Source organism: Paramacrobiotus metropolitanus, unplaced genomic scaffold, assembly GCF_019649055.1.
Source record: "Paramacrobiotus metropolitanus isolate TYO unplaced genomic scaffold, Prichtersi_v1.0 Parri_scaffold0000001, whole genome shotgun sequence".
Taxonomy (NCBI): Eukaryota; Metazoa; Tardigrada; class Eutardigrada; order Parachela; family Macrobiotidae; genus Paramacrobiotus; species Paramacrobiotus metropolitanus.
Genome location: NW_026570221.1, coordinates 1,265,432 through 1,282,845, shown reverse-complemented (window position 1 = coordinate 1,282,845; position 17,414 = coordinate 1,265,432). Strand labels below are relative to the sequence as shown.

Here is a 17,414-nt window from a genome sequence, read left to right as displayed (position 1 = left end):
AACTACGGAATTGCAGACGTTTGGTAGGATTGAACAAGCGGCTTTGCATTCCGCAGCGCAGACCACACAAAAACCATATTATCTGCTTGCTATGGCAGCTGATAGTGCAACCTAGCGCTGTTGGCCTTTCAACTAATATGAGAAACTTAACCGTACGTATGCAGACGGTCGATGAAACCGGAAATGACGTAAAGTTCCATTGACTTGTCCAGTGTCTTCCCAGATGCATAGTTGTCCGTTTACATGGTTTTAATGACGGCCATAAAAGCTTGTATATTTTGTTTACAACTCAACTGCGGTCAACCCTTCTACAAATGTATTTTTATTGTATATTTAATAAGTAAACGATGCATACTGCTAAACGCTGGAACTACGTATAAAAAATTTTACGATCACTTAAATCAAACTTTCATTGCGTGGTTCTACTATAAATACGTGCAGGTTGACCTACAGAATTGTGCATCTTTCTGCAGGTTAACCAGCAGTTCTTAATACATGCATCAGAATTCAGAGATGCAATAAAAAAACCTCTTTAAACACTTTTGCAGTTTTCGGGAAAGTATTTTATTTATTCCATCATCCCTAAGAATTTATGTATTTTCCTTCGGCGTCTCTACCGGTGAGTTTTCAGCAGCAAGCACGGTTGGATCCCTTTCACTGTGTTGCACATTCTTACGTTCCAGAATATCACACAGTGGAGTGCAGTTTGGAGTTAAGTTACCTTAAGGCGGGTAATGGGGGTTACGGATTTATGATATTTGTACGGTCGTTGTTTGGTGCAGTAACTCGAAAATCGCCGTGTCAATAATACTAGTATCATTCTTTCAATAATTTTAGTCTGCGAAGTGTCAGCTTTTTGGTAGGCTGTTTTTGTGGCAAGTGTGATTCCCAGATTAAAGCGTATTTGTACGTAGGCATCGATTACGCGTTGTAAGCTCCGCAATAAAATATTATTGTTGTTACACAGTAGCTGATAAACTGCACCGGCAAGACTACGTAGGTACTCGTGCTATGTATTCGAAATAGAATCTGTAGCGTGCAAACATGCCGGTGCGATACGAATCGAAGTAAAGGCGACCGTGCAGCTGTTGTCGGTGTTTGTAAAGCATATTGCTACATCTCCAAGTCTTTATGGATTATTGACGAATATGCTGAAACTGCGCTGCATAAGTGCCAATGCCACTGAAAATGCCAAGACCAAGAAAGCGGAGGAAACTTCCGAAGGTTGGGAAGTCTGTTGGATCCCCGCATGTTCTAAGAAGGAGAAGGAAAAGGTACTCGTACTTAAACAGTGAATCCTTTATAACCGTTAATACGTTATGTTAGCCAACAACCAAGACGCATGCATGCACTCCATGCAGTGCTGGACCGTCGTACTTTATTTAGCACGTCCGAGATTTACGAAATTCAAAATTTCAGATCTGTTAATTTTGCAGGAAGGAGTCTTACTCGGTCTACATTTATAAGGTGCTGAAACAGGTATGTAAGGTGCCTTTTAAGACAATTTTATGCAGTATGGTTTAACGAGTGTATAAGAACAACAGTTGTCTCGTACGAAAATATCGAATTGCTGGTTCTGCACTTTTCCAACAAAACATTTACAATCGTATGAAAGTAAATTCAGTTTCCGTAGAGGCACCCAGAGGCAGGGATCTCTTCCGAAGCCATGGACATTATGAACTGTTTTGCCAATGACTTTTTCCAGCGCATAGCCGTAGAAGCGTCACGCATCTTGCATTATAACAAAAAACGGACAATAACAGCACGGGAAATTCAAACTGCCGTACGATTACTTTTGCCACCGGAATTAGCCATACAGGCTGTAATGCGCGGATGCAGGACTCTCGCAAATCTTAACAACTTAAAACGGTTTGCGCAAATGGATAAAATCAAAAATCGATGGCAAATCATGATACCTTATTTCAGTTTTAATTGATTAATGTCAAAGTCAGTAGGTCTCAGTAACCGGGTTCATACGAAATGGATGCTATTTCACTGATAATTTGACTGGTATAGTCGTATTCCACAATGTAAGTACTGTACACATTCTGCAGTCTTAATAATTATCACGGAAATCAAAAAATTAATACAACGAACAATATTGTGCGTAAATAGCTGGGCGTGACCACTGCCCGCTATGTTTCTAGGTTGACCTTTTACACTATTAACGATTAATGGAACAATATCAAATGAGAGGATTTATATGAAAACTATATTATCTACCCTAGGGCAGCTTTTACGAAAGGCTGACAGTGCTGTATAAAGGTATGCATATAACCAGACTCGGAAATTATTTATTGCGCGATCCGTCTGGACTCTGCTAGCACATACAGAGCAGCTGCACTATACCATGTCGGCTAAGACTGCGTAAAGTAAAGATTTTTTACTTGTACAAAAAATTTTCGATTGTTTTGTACCGCCAATCTGAATTTCTAAAGTGGTACTCAATAGTCTCATGTGATACTTTAATGTTGTACTATCGTAGTCTAAACTCAGACAATACAAAAACTGCACATGTGCTTATCGTATGAGCACATTTCAACACGAATATTTTCTAGGATAATAATAAATTATTGCGGCACTGTTGGTATTTGGGCAACTACACAGTAGAGAGTGCGTTAAATAGTGCTTTGACTCTATATACTATACTGAAAGTACTCATGTCCGTAGTAGCAGCTCCACTGTAATTACAGTAGTGTAATACGTATCGGTGTAAGAATGATACGGTATTTGGAGTGCTTAATACTACCACCATAGAAAATAAAAGTGTAGGTGTGGCAAAAAGAAAATAAAAGTGTAAATAAAAAGAAAAAAAATAAAAAGAAATAAAAAATAAAAAGAAAATAAAAGTGTAAGTGTGGCTTTTACTTTCTATGCTACCACTACTGTAAACATTAAGCCATTTTGTTGGTACATCAGCAACAAAGTGCACCACAATGGTTCTTATGCCATGATTGTTCATGACTTCAACGTTCGACGTGAGTACTAGTACTACGTGGTACGTACGGCCTGGTGCTTATGGCGGGCACCCGCCTTCGCGAGTGTGATAAGGCGGTTGTCAACAATCAGGCGGGCGTCGGTGGCGGGTATTGCAGAAATGCATTTGCAAAGTGCACTTTCCCACTAGCTGCGCATCCAAGCTGCTAGTGCGAGTCATACAATACTTGCTTACGCTACTCCACGCTTTATGAATATTGATACTTACCTTTAAAACCATCTCTTGTCTACAAAAAAGACTTACGCAGATCTTTCTAAATTGATTTGTTGGGCTGCTTAGTTATAATACAAAGATGCGTAATGCAGGATAAATGTCCCAGTGTCCCGTTAATTTATTAGCGGACTTATTTTACTGGTTTCCAGGACTCACTTAACTTGCCAGGTATTTTCTTAAACCACTAAAGAGAATTGGTTTCTTTAATACAAAGATACAAAGGTAAAAGGCACAGACGCAAAATATATATTTTATTTTGTTTATGATATATATCGATATATATATATATATATATATATATATATATATATATATATATATATATATATATATATATATATATATGTTATTTTATATATTTTGCTTATAAAGGGAATGCGTAGAGGCGACGACAGCTATGAAATTAGGACAAGCAGTTCAATGCTACTAAATAAACTAACATTCTGCATTCAAAAAAGAGAGAGCAACTTTACCTGACACGCACCAATATTTTTAAGCTTATGGATAGGAGCGACTCCAGGTTAAATTTATTTCAATTGTAACTGTCCAGAGTTTACAGCGAAGCTATTTCGTAGCATTTAGGCAATGAAAAAAACTTGAATATTTTACAGCGAACCAAATTATGCATATGTTATCAGTTTTGTTTTTATTTAACTGTCTAACGTTAGCGCATTACAGAGCCAATTATAAGGCTGTTTTTATAAGTTGCTGTAAGATGCTAAAAGAAAAAATAGTAAATGATACTATTTGTTAAGCACGGGCTTCCAAGCTTTGATCGCTCAAAAATAAAAAGATTATTTTACTGATATTTCAAAAATCGAAGCGATCACAGCTGCTTTTTTTCAACAATTTTCGACCAGAACTAAACCGAAAAAGAGGCACTCTGAAACGCAAAATTAATTTTGCTTCAGCCCTAAAATGGTTTCAAACTGAATTGTTTACTTGCGGAAGCTAAAAGTAACAGCATTTTTTGACGTCAGAGAAAATCCTGTATACTGCAACAAAATAGGCTGCAACCTAAATTCAAAGGAGCGTTCCGGGAAACGCTGGATTTAGGCAAGCAACTTAGGCCACAGCCTAAATCTGGTAACCGCAGTTTTTTAACAAAGAATGCATACCAAATAGGCCTTTCCAATTTTTTTCTTAAACGTGAAGATCAAAACAGGTGGGAGAATGTTCTGTGATAAAGTGAATAAAGGTAAAAACACTTAGGCTGCAACCTTAACTAATAGGAAAATTTGAAAAACTGCAGCAGTAAAAATAAAAGAGTTAGATGAATCGCGTTTTGCTCAATATTTCTATGTAGTGTAATACAGGTTGAAACCTCCTTTTATTTATTGTTGAAAACCATTATGCGATTAAAATCAGATTGTATGGGACTTTTTATCTAAAGCAATAACGGTTTATATATATGTAAACAGTTAGTAAACCGAATTTTGTTTTCTGTTTGTTGGTCTATGACTGGTAACCTGACTGTCCCACAAATTTTAACGATACGGCTAGCAGACTTACCGTAAAATTTTTCATTAGCAATAAAATATCATAATTATTAGAGTTATAGTTGCTTCATTTCCCGGCATCAGGGTATGCACGAGACTCTTTGAGAATACGGTCAACGGTGTCTTGAGCATTTAAATGCATTATACCTGCTAAATTGCCAACACTGACAATATCGTTCTGTACGTTTTGCGGCTAATTTGCGGGTCTACTGTTATTTTTATATTTGGACACCTTTTTCTGATCTACGTTACTTGATATTCAATATTCTTGCCGTTAATTTTCTTACAACTGTTATTTTAGCTTGTGTGGTACTTTGGAGTAGATAACCATAAACATCTGCTTGAAAAAAGGGGATGGTGTCAGGATGCGTTGGTTTTTGTATTAAACTTTAAAAAAACTTGTTCGAAATCCTGAAGGTGTCAAAGCGATCCACGTATATAGCGTTACATCTTCTGTTTTCAGTTGGTCGCATGATTGAACCTGTTGCCTACTTGCATAACAGTCAAAACAAACAAAAAGACTACAAACCGTTCGTTTCTTTGACTTACAGTTGTAAAAAAACGAGTTCAGCCACGAAAAACAAAAAGGCAAATACACAAAAGCAGAAGTGCACTACCGATTAGGCAAGTGCAGTGCAATTGGTGCCTCGGTGCAATGTGCAATTCGGCAGTGCCCGCCACTGATATTGATACAGTACCCGCCTTATTGCACCCGCCAAGGCGGGTGCCCGCCATAAGCACCTGGCCACTACGTAGGTACGTACGGCCAAGCTGTGCTACCGTACCGTAAAATTTTGTACCGCAACATGAATCATCCTTGCGCACGCCGTCCGTGAAAGGCAGCGCAAGCCAACATGTTTTCACATGCCGTGACTAGTGGGCTTGTGGCTCTATCTCAGCGGCCTATGACATCACGGATAGAACTGGTCTCGAAAGGATCATCAAGGTTTTTCCAGCTTTTACATAATAAAACTCTTTCGATTTCCAGAAGATACTTCCGTAGATAAGGAAAATGCCGCCGAAAGCCCCAGGTAAAGCGATGAAGAAATCCGGGAAAGCGCAGAAAGCCATCCGAGCTCCGGATGCCAAGAAGAAAAAGAAGAGGTAAGGTCTTGTTTATGAGGTGTACACTGTACAGGATTGATATCCGGAAGTACTGTAACACGTTTCGCACAGTTTTTTTCAAACCGAATTTCGCATCCCAAAAATGGTATATTGTGCTCGTAATGCTTTACAACAATTAATAAGATATTATACAAGCAAAAGTTAGATAGTATTTCTTATTAGGTTAACTTTTCCTTATAAATTGTACGATTATGAATTACACATTGAAATGCCCAAGCCCGAAATGCTTCGATTTACAGGAAGGAATCCTACTCCGTTTATATCTACAAAGTGCTTAAGCAGGTACGTTGAAAAAGTGACAGGAAAGTTACTAATTATTATTTGCCGCATACAGTTCTAGCTATAATATCTGGATGCAGAATAAATTTTATAAAACAATTTTAGTTGTAAATTAATAGTGAAGCCCGTTGGTATGTATCAGACCGCCACGTCTACTCTTGGGTTGTTTGTTAGGCAGGAAACAGATCACCATGTAATGTTAATGTGATTAAAACTGATACTTGTTTGCCAAAGGTACATCCGGACACAGGAGTTTCCTCTAAAGCCATGGCTATCATGAATTCCTTCGTCAACGATATTTTCGAACGCATCGCGGCGGAAGCCTCGCGTCTGTCGCAGTACAACAAGAAATCGACCATCACATCCCGGGAAATCCAGACGGCGGTGCGTCTACTCTTGCCGGGAGAACTGGCTAAGCATGCCGTGTCGGAAGGAACCAAGGCGGTCACCAAGTACACCAGCGCCAACAAATAAAGGATACATTACAACATTACAACTCCGACCGGAAGTCCCGACTTTTGTTCACTGACCACTATAATTTGCACTGCGTGCAGCTGCCCTGTTTTCCTTCGCATTTGTCATCTTGATTACCGTTGCGGAATATCGCCATTGATCCATAATTTAATTGATTAACGAATGTTTCAGTGCCGATCATGTGATTAATTTTCATGTGAAGATAATCGAATCTCCTTCCATTCCTGTTTGTCCCGATATTGGAATAGCTGCATAGTAAATGCAAAGCGTTACAACTGCTATGAGTATGATCCTGTAGCCGATGTTTTTTTAGACCGAGTTGAAGATGTTGTTCAATAAGCCCCACAAAACTGATATGCAAAAATACTACGCAAAGTCCGATGAAATAGATTGTATCAATAATTATTAGCGCAAAACAATCTATACGTACTTATTACGCCAGTATTCTTCTAATTGCGCTTAGGAGCTTTATACAACCAAAAGCTTATTACATGCCGGTAGGTGGCAAAAAATGTCTCAAGTCTAATTTACATTTGGGTGCATTTTGTACGATGGCAAATGCGGTCGAATTTTTATTGTTTTATTGTTCGCGCACAGTGATGATAAAATGATTATAATAATTATTTATAAGGGAGTCCAAATTCATTCAGTAATTGTGAATACGTTCATGCCGCAGTATTTGAACTTGGTCTATTTAAATTTAATAAAGCAGCGTGAGCTCTGTAATCTACACTTGTTATAAACACCGACATGAGATAAACCAATAAAATTTATAAATCAACAGCAGATATGAGGTAATGTGGTTAGATAGTAACAGATACAGTACTCAAAATTATCTTGCCGCTGATTATTGCTCAATTTGCCCTAGTTCGGGATGCACAAATGCGTATGATATTGTTGAAACCTTTTTGCTGTATCTCACTCGCTGTTGCTGTTGCTCGCAGCAATATCTGAGGAAATTTTTAGAGTGTGCAACTTGCAGGAGTGTGCAAAAAAAATTTTGGAGTGTGCAACTGCATTTGCGACATAAACAATTGTGTGACCCTTAATTTCTAAACGTGGAACACAGCAGATATGGAGCCGGAAGCTGCACACTGGAGCGCAATTTTGCCCATTTACTGCTTAAAAAGGCTGCCCTTGTCATTATACCGCAGTATCTGCCACGCTGATTTTTTTGACGGCGCAGTCAAGTCCATCCTTCAGAACCACAAAGACTGTGCGGAGGAAAAAAAGCTTCTATCGGATTTAACTCGGATAGAGCGGTTGATTACCCACAGCTTATTGTTAGCTGAAAATTCGGACAACGCTAGGGCTCCGCTATCGCTATTGGATCACATCGTGAACCAGTGCAGCAAACAGTTTTGTCAACACGACCATTTCTTCCTGGAGAGATACTACGTACATTTGCTCAATAAAAACCAGGCGAAAACTTATAAAAAAATCAGAGATGTCTTTGACCGAATGTACGAGCCATCTATTCAAGGAATATTTGGAGAAACGATAAACTTCCCGCTTCCCGCGAATTATATTCCCAGGATTAGCGTGCTGCGAGAAGTGCAAGCCGCCATGCGACAAAAACTTCCTAGCCGTTTATTTCAGAGTGGTTGCACCCAATGTATAGTCATTGCTGGGAATTCCCGATGCGGTAAAACAGCGGTATTGGCGAATGTCCTTAGGGACATTCAACTTCGGGAGATATTTGCTTCTATCACCGCAGTAAAGTTTGGCGAAGATGAAGATGTCGATGGTTTAATGGACGACACCTTGGCCGACGCTAAAAGGCAAAAACTTTCGCGGATCGAATCCCATTTGCTGGTTTTGGACAATCTTATGGATGCCAGTGCAGTCGCAGTAAAACACATGGATTCGCTAGCACAGTTTTACAAGGTTAGAGTGACCTGCTGTTTTGCTCTATAAATTCATGCCTTTATTGCGCTTTACGCAACCTTTTCTTTTTAGTGCATCATCATTACGACAAGAGCATGGAAGTGCGAGCCCAAGTCTCAGCGTTGCAAATACAGTGCCGCTGATATCGGGAGTGGCTTTACCATCGCAGAATCCACAGCATTTTTCTGCTCGATGTTTGATTGTAAAAGCGAAGAACTGCCGATACCGCTTCTAAACACAATAAATCAGATCCACGAATACTGCCAAGGATGCCCACTGCGCCAAAGAATTATTTACACCATGGCACGCAAAACACATAATTTGTCATGCCAACCGCAGGATTTTGGGAGATGGCGTCAGTTCTTTCAAAACCTCAAGAACCCAAGCGGTTAGTACTTTGGTATCGTATCATAACCGGTATGTGTAAAGTATATGATTAATTTTGTATTTCGGTATCGTGTCCACCAACTATACCAAGTAGCAAGTTTTGCAACAACGCGAACACTTATCATACCGCTTAGTAGAAGAAGTGGTCGTGATCCTTAAACCAGCATCAGCCTTTTGGACAACTTCTATCGTTCGGAAACAAAATTTGGAACCAAATATGACCTTTTTCTCTAGTGTCTTCAACAAGGGAGCGTGGCACTTCCATCGATCAGGACGACAGCGGTTGGGCGCTTTTGCCAACGCCTACCCCGACTACTAGCTCATCTCCGCGGTCAGATTCGGAATCGGAAGCCGAGTACGACGTGATAGAAATGCAACCGACAGCGCAATTTCAAGCGGCAGAATTTCCGCTGGAATATCATGGAGCAGTGTGTACTACCGGCGTCAACTTCTCACGCACGCCTAAGCGCATTCAGCTGGAATCTTCCACAAAAAAACCCTCGCGTGATATTTTCGGCAATTTAATAACTCGGGGAAAATTATTTCCGCCGACGAAACCTACACAAAAGAGGTCTACAAAGAGATGGGATCACATAGCTCCACAAATGGTTGAGCTGCACACGCACGGCACTTTTCGATACAGTTTAACGGAGAAGTATCGCCTGAAAGTTCCATATGGAAGGAGTAGCATTTACACTGGACACTGTGTTGAAAGAAAGTGTCCGGTGGCAATTAAGAAAACCGTGTGGAGCAATCAAGAACAGAGAGCCATTGATGTCGCAGTCAAGAAAGTGCAGATCGAATTCAATATTGTAGCGAATCTGAATCATGGAAGTATTCTTCGTTACTACGACTTAGCGGTGCAGTTAGTCGATCGTCAAATCCTGCTTTTCATGGAGCACTGTAACGGTAAATTTGTCGAACTGCTATAATTTCAAATGCCAATGATTGTATCGAAATAACTTTACAAATACAATTGCTCTAGGGGGTTGTCTGAAAAAAGTCATTGAGCGCGGATCGTCACTTCCAAAGGTCAAGTCTTACCTGATGCAAATTCTTGATGGCGTCAATTATCTGCATCAGCGACGAATTTTTCATTTGGACTTAAAGACCGAGAACATATTTCTTGCCAAAGATGACCACATAAAAATCGGAGATTTCGGTGAAGTTTTTTCTCCAGACTCCTCTGATTGTTTGCTGTTTGATGGTGACATGCGTGGTACGGGTCACTACATGTCACCGGAAATGATCTGCCAAAATGGGACTTCTTTGTCAGAGATCGGCCGACCGTCTGATATTTGGAGTTTCGGATGCATTGCTTTGGAACTGCTAACGCAACACGCTCCTTCCTACAGAAAAACATGTCCAGGTGGAGAAATAATTGAGTTACAACTACAAGAAGCAATCTGGTACTACATTGCCGCCACACCCGGGAGCAGGCCATACATTCCCGAGAGTCTGGACGTGCTTGCATCGGATTTCGTGCAGTACTGCTTTAAACGAGACTATGCACTCCGCCCATCCGCCGCGGAGCTGCTAACTCACCAGTTTCTGTTGCAGTAACAGTCTTTGTTACTGCATGCAGGCGGCAGCTAAGTGGACCCGTGCATGCGAATAAATGTCTGTAGTTCAATAGTTCTTTGAAAAGGAACCGGTGTCGCGTTGTGCGCACTTTCCCCAATAAAGGAATAGCCTGACCTCTTTATTTCTCCCGCTTTTTTCCTCCCTCTTCTTTTTCTGCCCTGATAAATTGGGTAATCCAGAAACCCACCGTTGATGTCCTAATGAAACATTTATTTGCGCTAATTCTATAGTGGGCAAAGTTCTGACAGCTAATTTGTTGTCTGAATCGGAAGCCCGGCGAAAGCATGTCCCTGTGTTCGCTGGTGAAGCAATGATCGAGGCCTTAATTTACATGCAAAGGCGCATTCACAACTTGCTATTTATCTACCAATAGTGATAATTCGCCGTCGAGCAAGGGCTGTCTGAAACAAAAAAATTAATGCTGTATTAATAATTGTATGCTGAGGTATGTAATTTTTGTACATAGGGCATGTGCATGCATGTCTATGTGCATAGATAGCTGTACAAACATATTTAACTCGTAACTTGTATGTATCGTTAATGCCATTCCCAAAGATTTTTTTGTCAAACGTGAATAGATAGACAACTACAGATATCGTAATTACTATACCTATATTGCGGAAATTTGCTAAATGCGTCGGAAATGAAATAGTAGATCAGTTGCATCACGCGTTCGCGTTACGTATGCAGGTACACATGATACTCTGTAGAATTATGATTTTGTTTCAGCATTAGTACTGGACTTTGAAACCGGTATTTACAGCTTTTGCTGACTAATGAGCGGTAATAAGATCATCAGCGTTAGAAGACGTACAATATGCTATACGAATACGCGTATGCATGCATGTTGCCTAAACCCACGCTGTGGTACTGCGTGTGTCTCATATCTCACGAATCACGATATCTGCATGATTTTTACAGTCTTCCATTTCACCGCAACCACAGTCGCGTTACACCATAATTTTTATCTTCGTTTCTTATGTTTCAGTTTTCGGAGACAGGTTGTCTTCAAACTGAATCGAACACCATGTATTTTGATTCTTGTCCTTGTCTTTGATAATTGATAAGAAAGCACCAGGATGAGGGAAAACGATAACAAATACTGAATGAATTCTAATCTGCGATTTCCTACCGTTGCCGTCAAATGATGTGTAGCAGCTGTAGCTACTGTTTCTGTGTTGCTGATTAGATCCACCTGGGAGGCAGTGATTGCACAATAAAGTCCTCGCCAGTCTGCCCCCATCTTGAGACTCGGCACGTGTTTATACATGTCCCGACGCTGCACTCTCCCGCGCACTGCCTCTTTATCCGAAATGGCGCACCATGAAGCGTTGCACTGGTCCACGGCGCTGCCCATCCAGTCTCTCCGCAAACTACCCTGCAGTCTGTACAAAAAGATGTCCGACCGTTTCGATCTGACCATTGTGATTGAGTCCGTGCTGCAGAGTCAGGACTGCGAGAAGGAGCAGACATTATGCATCGATGTACAGAATCTGGAGAAACTGTCCAAGACACCGTACATTCGCCTAGCGCTGTCTAGTCTGGATCATTTCATCACCCACACCATCGCCACGGGAAAGACGAAGGAATTCTGCGAGCATTCCGTGCATTTTTTCAACCGATATTTAAATGCGTTATTAGAGCGCAGCCACACTGAATTATTTAAGGATATTATTGCCGCGTTTGACGGGATGGTTCGTCCGCATTTGATTCGGGCGCTGTCGGGGCAGGCGGCCGATTTTCCCCTGCCACCGAATTACGTTCCCCGCATTGCACTGGTAAACCATGCTACGCATTTAGTATCCAAGGCGCTGAAAATCAGGAAGGCCTCCACATTGTCGGCGGCTGGGGGAACGTGGGTGGTTATTTCCGGGGAAGGCAGTTGTGGGAAGACGGCGGTGCTGGCCAATGTACTGCGGACCATACAGGTGGAGGATGCGGGGCGTCTGGATCACATTACGGCGGAGAAATTCGACGAAGACTCCAATATTGAAGAAGAACTAAAGAGAATCGCTGCGCAGAACAGGAGGACACCCGCATCGCCGCTGGCATGCAATCTCTTGGTTCTGGATAATGTGTTCCAGTGGAACAAAGAGGCGTCGAAACAGGCGGAGTTGCTGAGTACATTTTACAAAGTACGTATGTCGAGCGCTAAATACGATATGTACAAGTAAACTTACCATTAGTAAAGTCACATTTGCAACTGTACTTCAACGATATCGGGTGACGTTTTATAAAGTTGATAACTAAAATACTCTTTCGAGGCTGTTAATTTACAAAATTTTATTTAAACGTACATACTTCTATCGCGCTCCAATAAAATTTTTGTAGTGGTTGGATGTTATCGCATTGGGCGCAGATTAATGTCAGTTTGGTTAAATGATTGTACAGTACAACTACATAAATTAGTGTAAATCATGCATAAATTATTGATGCCCATGCACTTGTTTTATTAGTTACTGTGGGAGCTATAATTCAAGAAAATAGTGCATTTTGATGAAGGTAATAAAAATGACGTGCGATATTATCGCTGCAGTGTTAACGAGGAGGGAAGATTTATCGTTACAGAACTAAGTACTGTTTTAGCTTTACGATTTATTTAATCAGCTGAGCAATGCATATATCGCTAAACAGAAAGGTTTTAGAGTAGGTAATAAGGGCTTGTACCACTTTGTACCTAGAGCAATCTATTTTATTATTTGGTTAGAATGGGAAATACTTTTCGAATTACATTTCCTGCTCGTTTCACGACTTCCGGTTCATAGCTTTCGCGTGTTGTCCATGTAGCAAAGGTGACTGAATCAAATTTACGACCTCTGAAGTCTGAACAACTTCACTGCGCCACAAAATTTTTTAAAGTTTATAACGTAGGTATTTTAGCAAGTTCGTTAATATAAATATTCTGAATTTAAATACAAACCAGTATCGGGTGATTATTGTTGTGGTCTCTGCTGGTTAATCAATATTATGTAAATATTTGTTCGTAGTTCTAGCATGAGTCGCATGGTCATGCAAGTCTGTTATACTACCAAGATACCTATCTTGGTACTAACCTAAATTGCCTAAATTCCTCTAGAAGTATACTAAATTCCTGTTGCTTAAATTACTGTATACAATACCTTACTTCTGCTTTTTCCTTAGTGCGTTATAGTTACCACGAGAGACACCGATTTGGCGAAAAAGCTGAAAACGCACGTGGAAGCTGTCAGCGTCCCGGAAGGTTTCAACGTGGACGAGTCTATTGCATTTTTTTGCTCGGTTTTTAAATGCAACGAAAAGGAAATTCCAACCGAGCTGAAGATGATAATAAAGAAAATGCATGCTTATACCAACGGATCACCGCTTAAATTGCGCATTATCCTCACAACTGCATGGCGTACTTTGAAATTAACCGCGAAAGGACGTGATTTACCCAGATGGCGGCAGTATCTCGACACTTTGAAATATTCAACAGGTATCTATTTGCCTGAATAAATATGTAGTCGATTTTTATCTAAATTTGCCGTTGAATGCACTTTAAGTTGTAGATTAGTATGTAGATTGGGTTGGTATATTTACTTCAGCTTATACGTTTGTTAAACACAAGTCTTCAACACTTAAAATTGCAGTTTAATGTTAAATGGTCACTTTCACAGGAGCTAGCAGTTTTGAAGGCGGCGAAGGTTTGCTGGAGCGAGCGGTTGACGATGACTGGCTGCTTGTTGATCAAACACCATCAACTTCCCCGACGCCATCCGCTGCAGTGCGAAGTAAACCAGTTTTTGATGTCAGAAAGTTTCTGCCGGTTAAAGGTGCCAAAACAATGCGGAGCAGACAACGGCGAGATACCAAGTCACCGGTAAATATGTCGAAGCTCACCATGTTAATCGGTTTACTTATATTGGGGATCGGAAAAATCAGTACTAATACAGTTGGTCAAAATACTGGTAACAGGTTACTACAGAATATAAAAAGATGAGCAAGCAATAATGAGAATAAATTATTGACAACTGTCGTAAGGCACAGAAAACGGGGTAAAACATTCCCGTAAATCTTTTCAATTGTGGCGATTTACATTGTTGACAAATTTAACTCTGTATGACAGGTGCGGCAGCAGGAAATAGACGACGAGGATTTTTATGATGTTGAACCTTCCGATATTCGGCCTTTACACGGAACCTCGATTAGAGCAAAAGAAGAAGGACCGTCATACCAGGTTGGAGGGGGAATGCCTAGAATGGTTAGACACTCTCTGGAACGGACTCCTTCTTCTGCCGAGTACTCTCCGGAACGGGTTCAGCTCCGGGAAGACGGAATTCGAGATTCCACTCCCTCTTCTGCGGAAGAGTCACTTAGATTGCAGCCGGATGGAATCCCCAGTATGCCATCTGTAGCGGCGGCTCCGCGTGGTCTGCTCATGAACTTCCAGCCGGCTCTGACGCCCTTCAATTTCCAAATGTCCTTCCCTCAGGCTGGGGCGCTGGACTCGCATCTGCAGGTGGAAGAACTCGAGTCCGCATTGACCTTCCGCCCGCCAACTATCCCCTGCGCTATCGAGAAGGAACCGTCACTACGGCGCAAATCTTTGCCATCCGGTCCACCTCCCAAACTGACGTATTCGTGTAGTTTTGATGAACAGAACTGCCTGGGCGCTGGACGCAGTAAAGTCTACCGAGCCACTAGGAAAGACAACGGGCAACCGATTGCTGTCAAACGGATCGAGGTGGCGGCTCACGATGACCATGACCAGGAAGTGGAGAGTGTGTATAAAGAGTTTAAAGTGGTCTCCAGGCTGAACCATCAGAATATTCTGAAGTATTACGATATGGATGTCAAGGCGGATGATCGGATTATTTTGCTATTAATGGAATTGTGCGACGGTATGTATCGGTTCTTGTACGTACCGGTCTTTTCTTTTCAAAGAATACATCCAGTTAAATATTTTTAAAATTTGAATTCGATCGCGCGAAGTACAGAGTCTGTACCAGTTCTGAATTCAGTTATTCAGTTGCGTATCAGTCGTAGTTCTGATATTAAAGTAATGTCTTAAGTAGGAAATATGTATTTGGGAAATTAACAAAAGGTGATAAAAAATTATGTGTTGACTAAATGTCCATCAAGTGCGACAGAAACGATAATGAAACGATAACTGCTAAAACGATAACGAAGCGAGAACGAAACCCCTAAATCGACAGTGTGAATTTGAAAAAAAAAACTATTTATATCGTGGAAAATTTGGAAAAGCATAAATTTTTGTTGCAGGAGGGTCGTTGAAAAGTGCCGCAAAAACTCGCCTTTCACTGAGCCAGACACAGGGTTATCTCACCCAGCTGTTAGACGGTCTGCAGTATCTCCACGCACAGAAAATCTACCATCTGGATTTGAAAGGCGAGAACGTTTTCCTCACTTCCGACGGTCTGGTAAAAATCGGGGACTTTGGAGAAATGGCATCCCTGGAGCGGTCTTTCAGCGGCCCTGAAGATAATGCCTTCGTAGCCAATATTGGAACCGTCATGTACATGTCCCCGGAAATGATCCGGGGTGACGATGTGGCCGTTATCGGGCAGCCATCCGATGTGTGGAGTTTCGGTTGCGTCGCGCTGGAACTGCTGACCGGTCGTACACCAAGATACCAGAAACAACAGCGCGACGGTAGTGTTTCGCCATTGTCGGAGCCGATGCCCATCATGTTCTTCGTGGGAAGTGGTGGACGGCCGCACATTCCCGAGGATCTGGATAGCGTGGCTGTGGAGTTTCTGGAGCAGTGCTTTAAAAGGGACATTACAAAGCGATGGTCCGCAGAGCAGCTACGCGGCCATGGGTTTCTGACGTATCAGGTGCCGGCCACCGGCGGCCACAGGAACTACTCACCGCCGCCAGAGATTATAATTACTTTCCAACCATCGGGGTCTGTAAAGCAGTCTGCCACAGCGTGATTTTAGGACAGTCTGGATTATTGTTTTCAAAGATTTTTATTGCTCATTTTGTTTTTTTTTGTAAAAGAAATTTCTGAGTGGAATGCGACATAGCTGTTGTCCTGTTGATGTGCATTTCGGCCTGATATCTGCGCTACCGTCCCGTGCATTGACGAAAACTTGGTCTGGACGATGTTAAGTCGCCCAACTGTAGCTCAATCATGATGAAATAGTTTTATAATTCAAATAATTTACTTTTGCCGTTACGAGCGTGTTTTGTGTATACGGGCAGTGGGTACATGCAGTCACTTGCATGTTGATATCGATTCTTTGTGTTAATGCCAATGGTACTCTGTATATGGGATATTCTATATTATATTCTCAATATGGAATATTTTATATTCATAACACGATTCATAAGGCATGCACTGACTGTCACATTTATGAAATAAAAGTTCAGTGTACAATGTACGACAAAAAGAGGTTGAACCGATCAGTCGGTCCGCGGTTCAAAATAACCTCGCAACGACACGCCACCACTAAAACTTGGACGCTTGCGAGGTTATTTTGAACCGCGGACCGACTGATCGGTTCAACCTCTTTTTGTCGTACATTGTACCATGCGGTAGATGCCGACGACAGCATCGACTCGAAATACTAAAAATTCCATGGCCACGTAAAACATTGATTTTTAAGGGCCGTTTTGCAGGTCATAATACAGTAACTGGCAACTGCCATAATTAGAATAAAAATCTCGTTCGTTCATTTTGGCCCACTGATACTGCTGTTGCTTCCTCGGCACGAAACTTCGGTAAGCTGGCCAGAGGTCGATTCGGGCTCCTCCCATAACAAAACCATGTAAGTGAGAAATACTCCCATTAGCTGCAAAAAGTGCAGTACATTACTTACTTTTATTATAGAATATTTTATCTGTGATTTGCAGCTTGCACGCTAAAGAAACTCACGGTAATAACAAATTTGCGGTCAATATTTACGAATCCACCCAGAGTAAACCCCATATGCCGCCTGCGCAATAGCGATGCACGAATGAAACCGAGTTCCACAGGTATACAC

General features: G+C 41.3%; 2 protein-coding genes across 2 annotated transcripts; both read left to right on the top strand.

Moving 5' to 3' along the window:
* The first annotated feature begins 5,575 nt into the window (after positions 1-5,575).
* LOC129598470 (histone H2B-like) lies at positions 5,576-6,863 on the top strand. The gene is made up of 3 exons (XM_055496424.1): positions 5,576-5,814; positions 6,075-6,117; positions 6,349-6,863. The coding sequence occupies exons 1-3, from the start codon at positions 5,723-5,725 to the stop codon at positions 6,586-6,588; spliced, it is 375 nt and encodes a 124-aa protein (XP_055352399.1). The 5' UTR covers positions 5,576-5,722; the 3' UTR covers positions 6,589-6,863.
* A 651-nt stretch (positions 6,864-7,514) lies between these two features.
* LOC129591747 (uncharacterized) lies at positions 7,515-16,594 on the top strand. The gene is made up of 9 exons (XM_055487572.1): positions 7,515-8,475; positions 8,548-8,863; positions 9,097-9,771; positions 9,848-10,421; positions 11,669-12,581; positions 13,588-13,900; positions 14,082-14,284; positions 14,531-15,305; positions 15,688-16,594. The coding sequence occupies exons 1-9, from the start codon at positions 7,663-7,665 to the stop codon at positions 16,359-16,361; spliced, it is 5,256 nt and encodes a 1,751-aa protein (XP_055343547.1). The 5' UTR covers positions 7,515-7,662; the 3' UTR covers positions 16,362-16,594.
* The last annotated feature ends 820 nt before the right edge of the window (positions 16,595-17,414 follow it).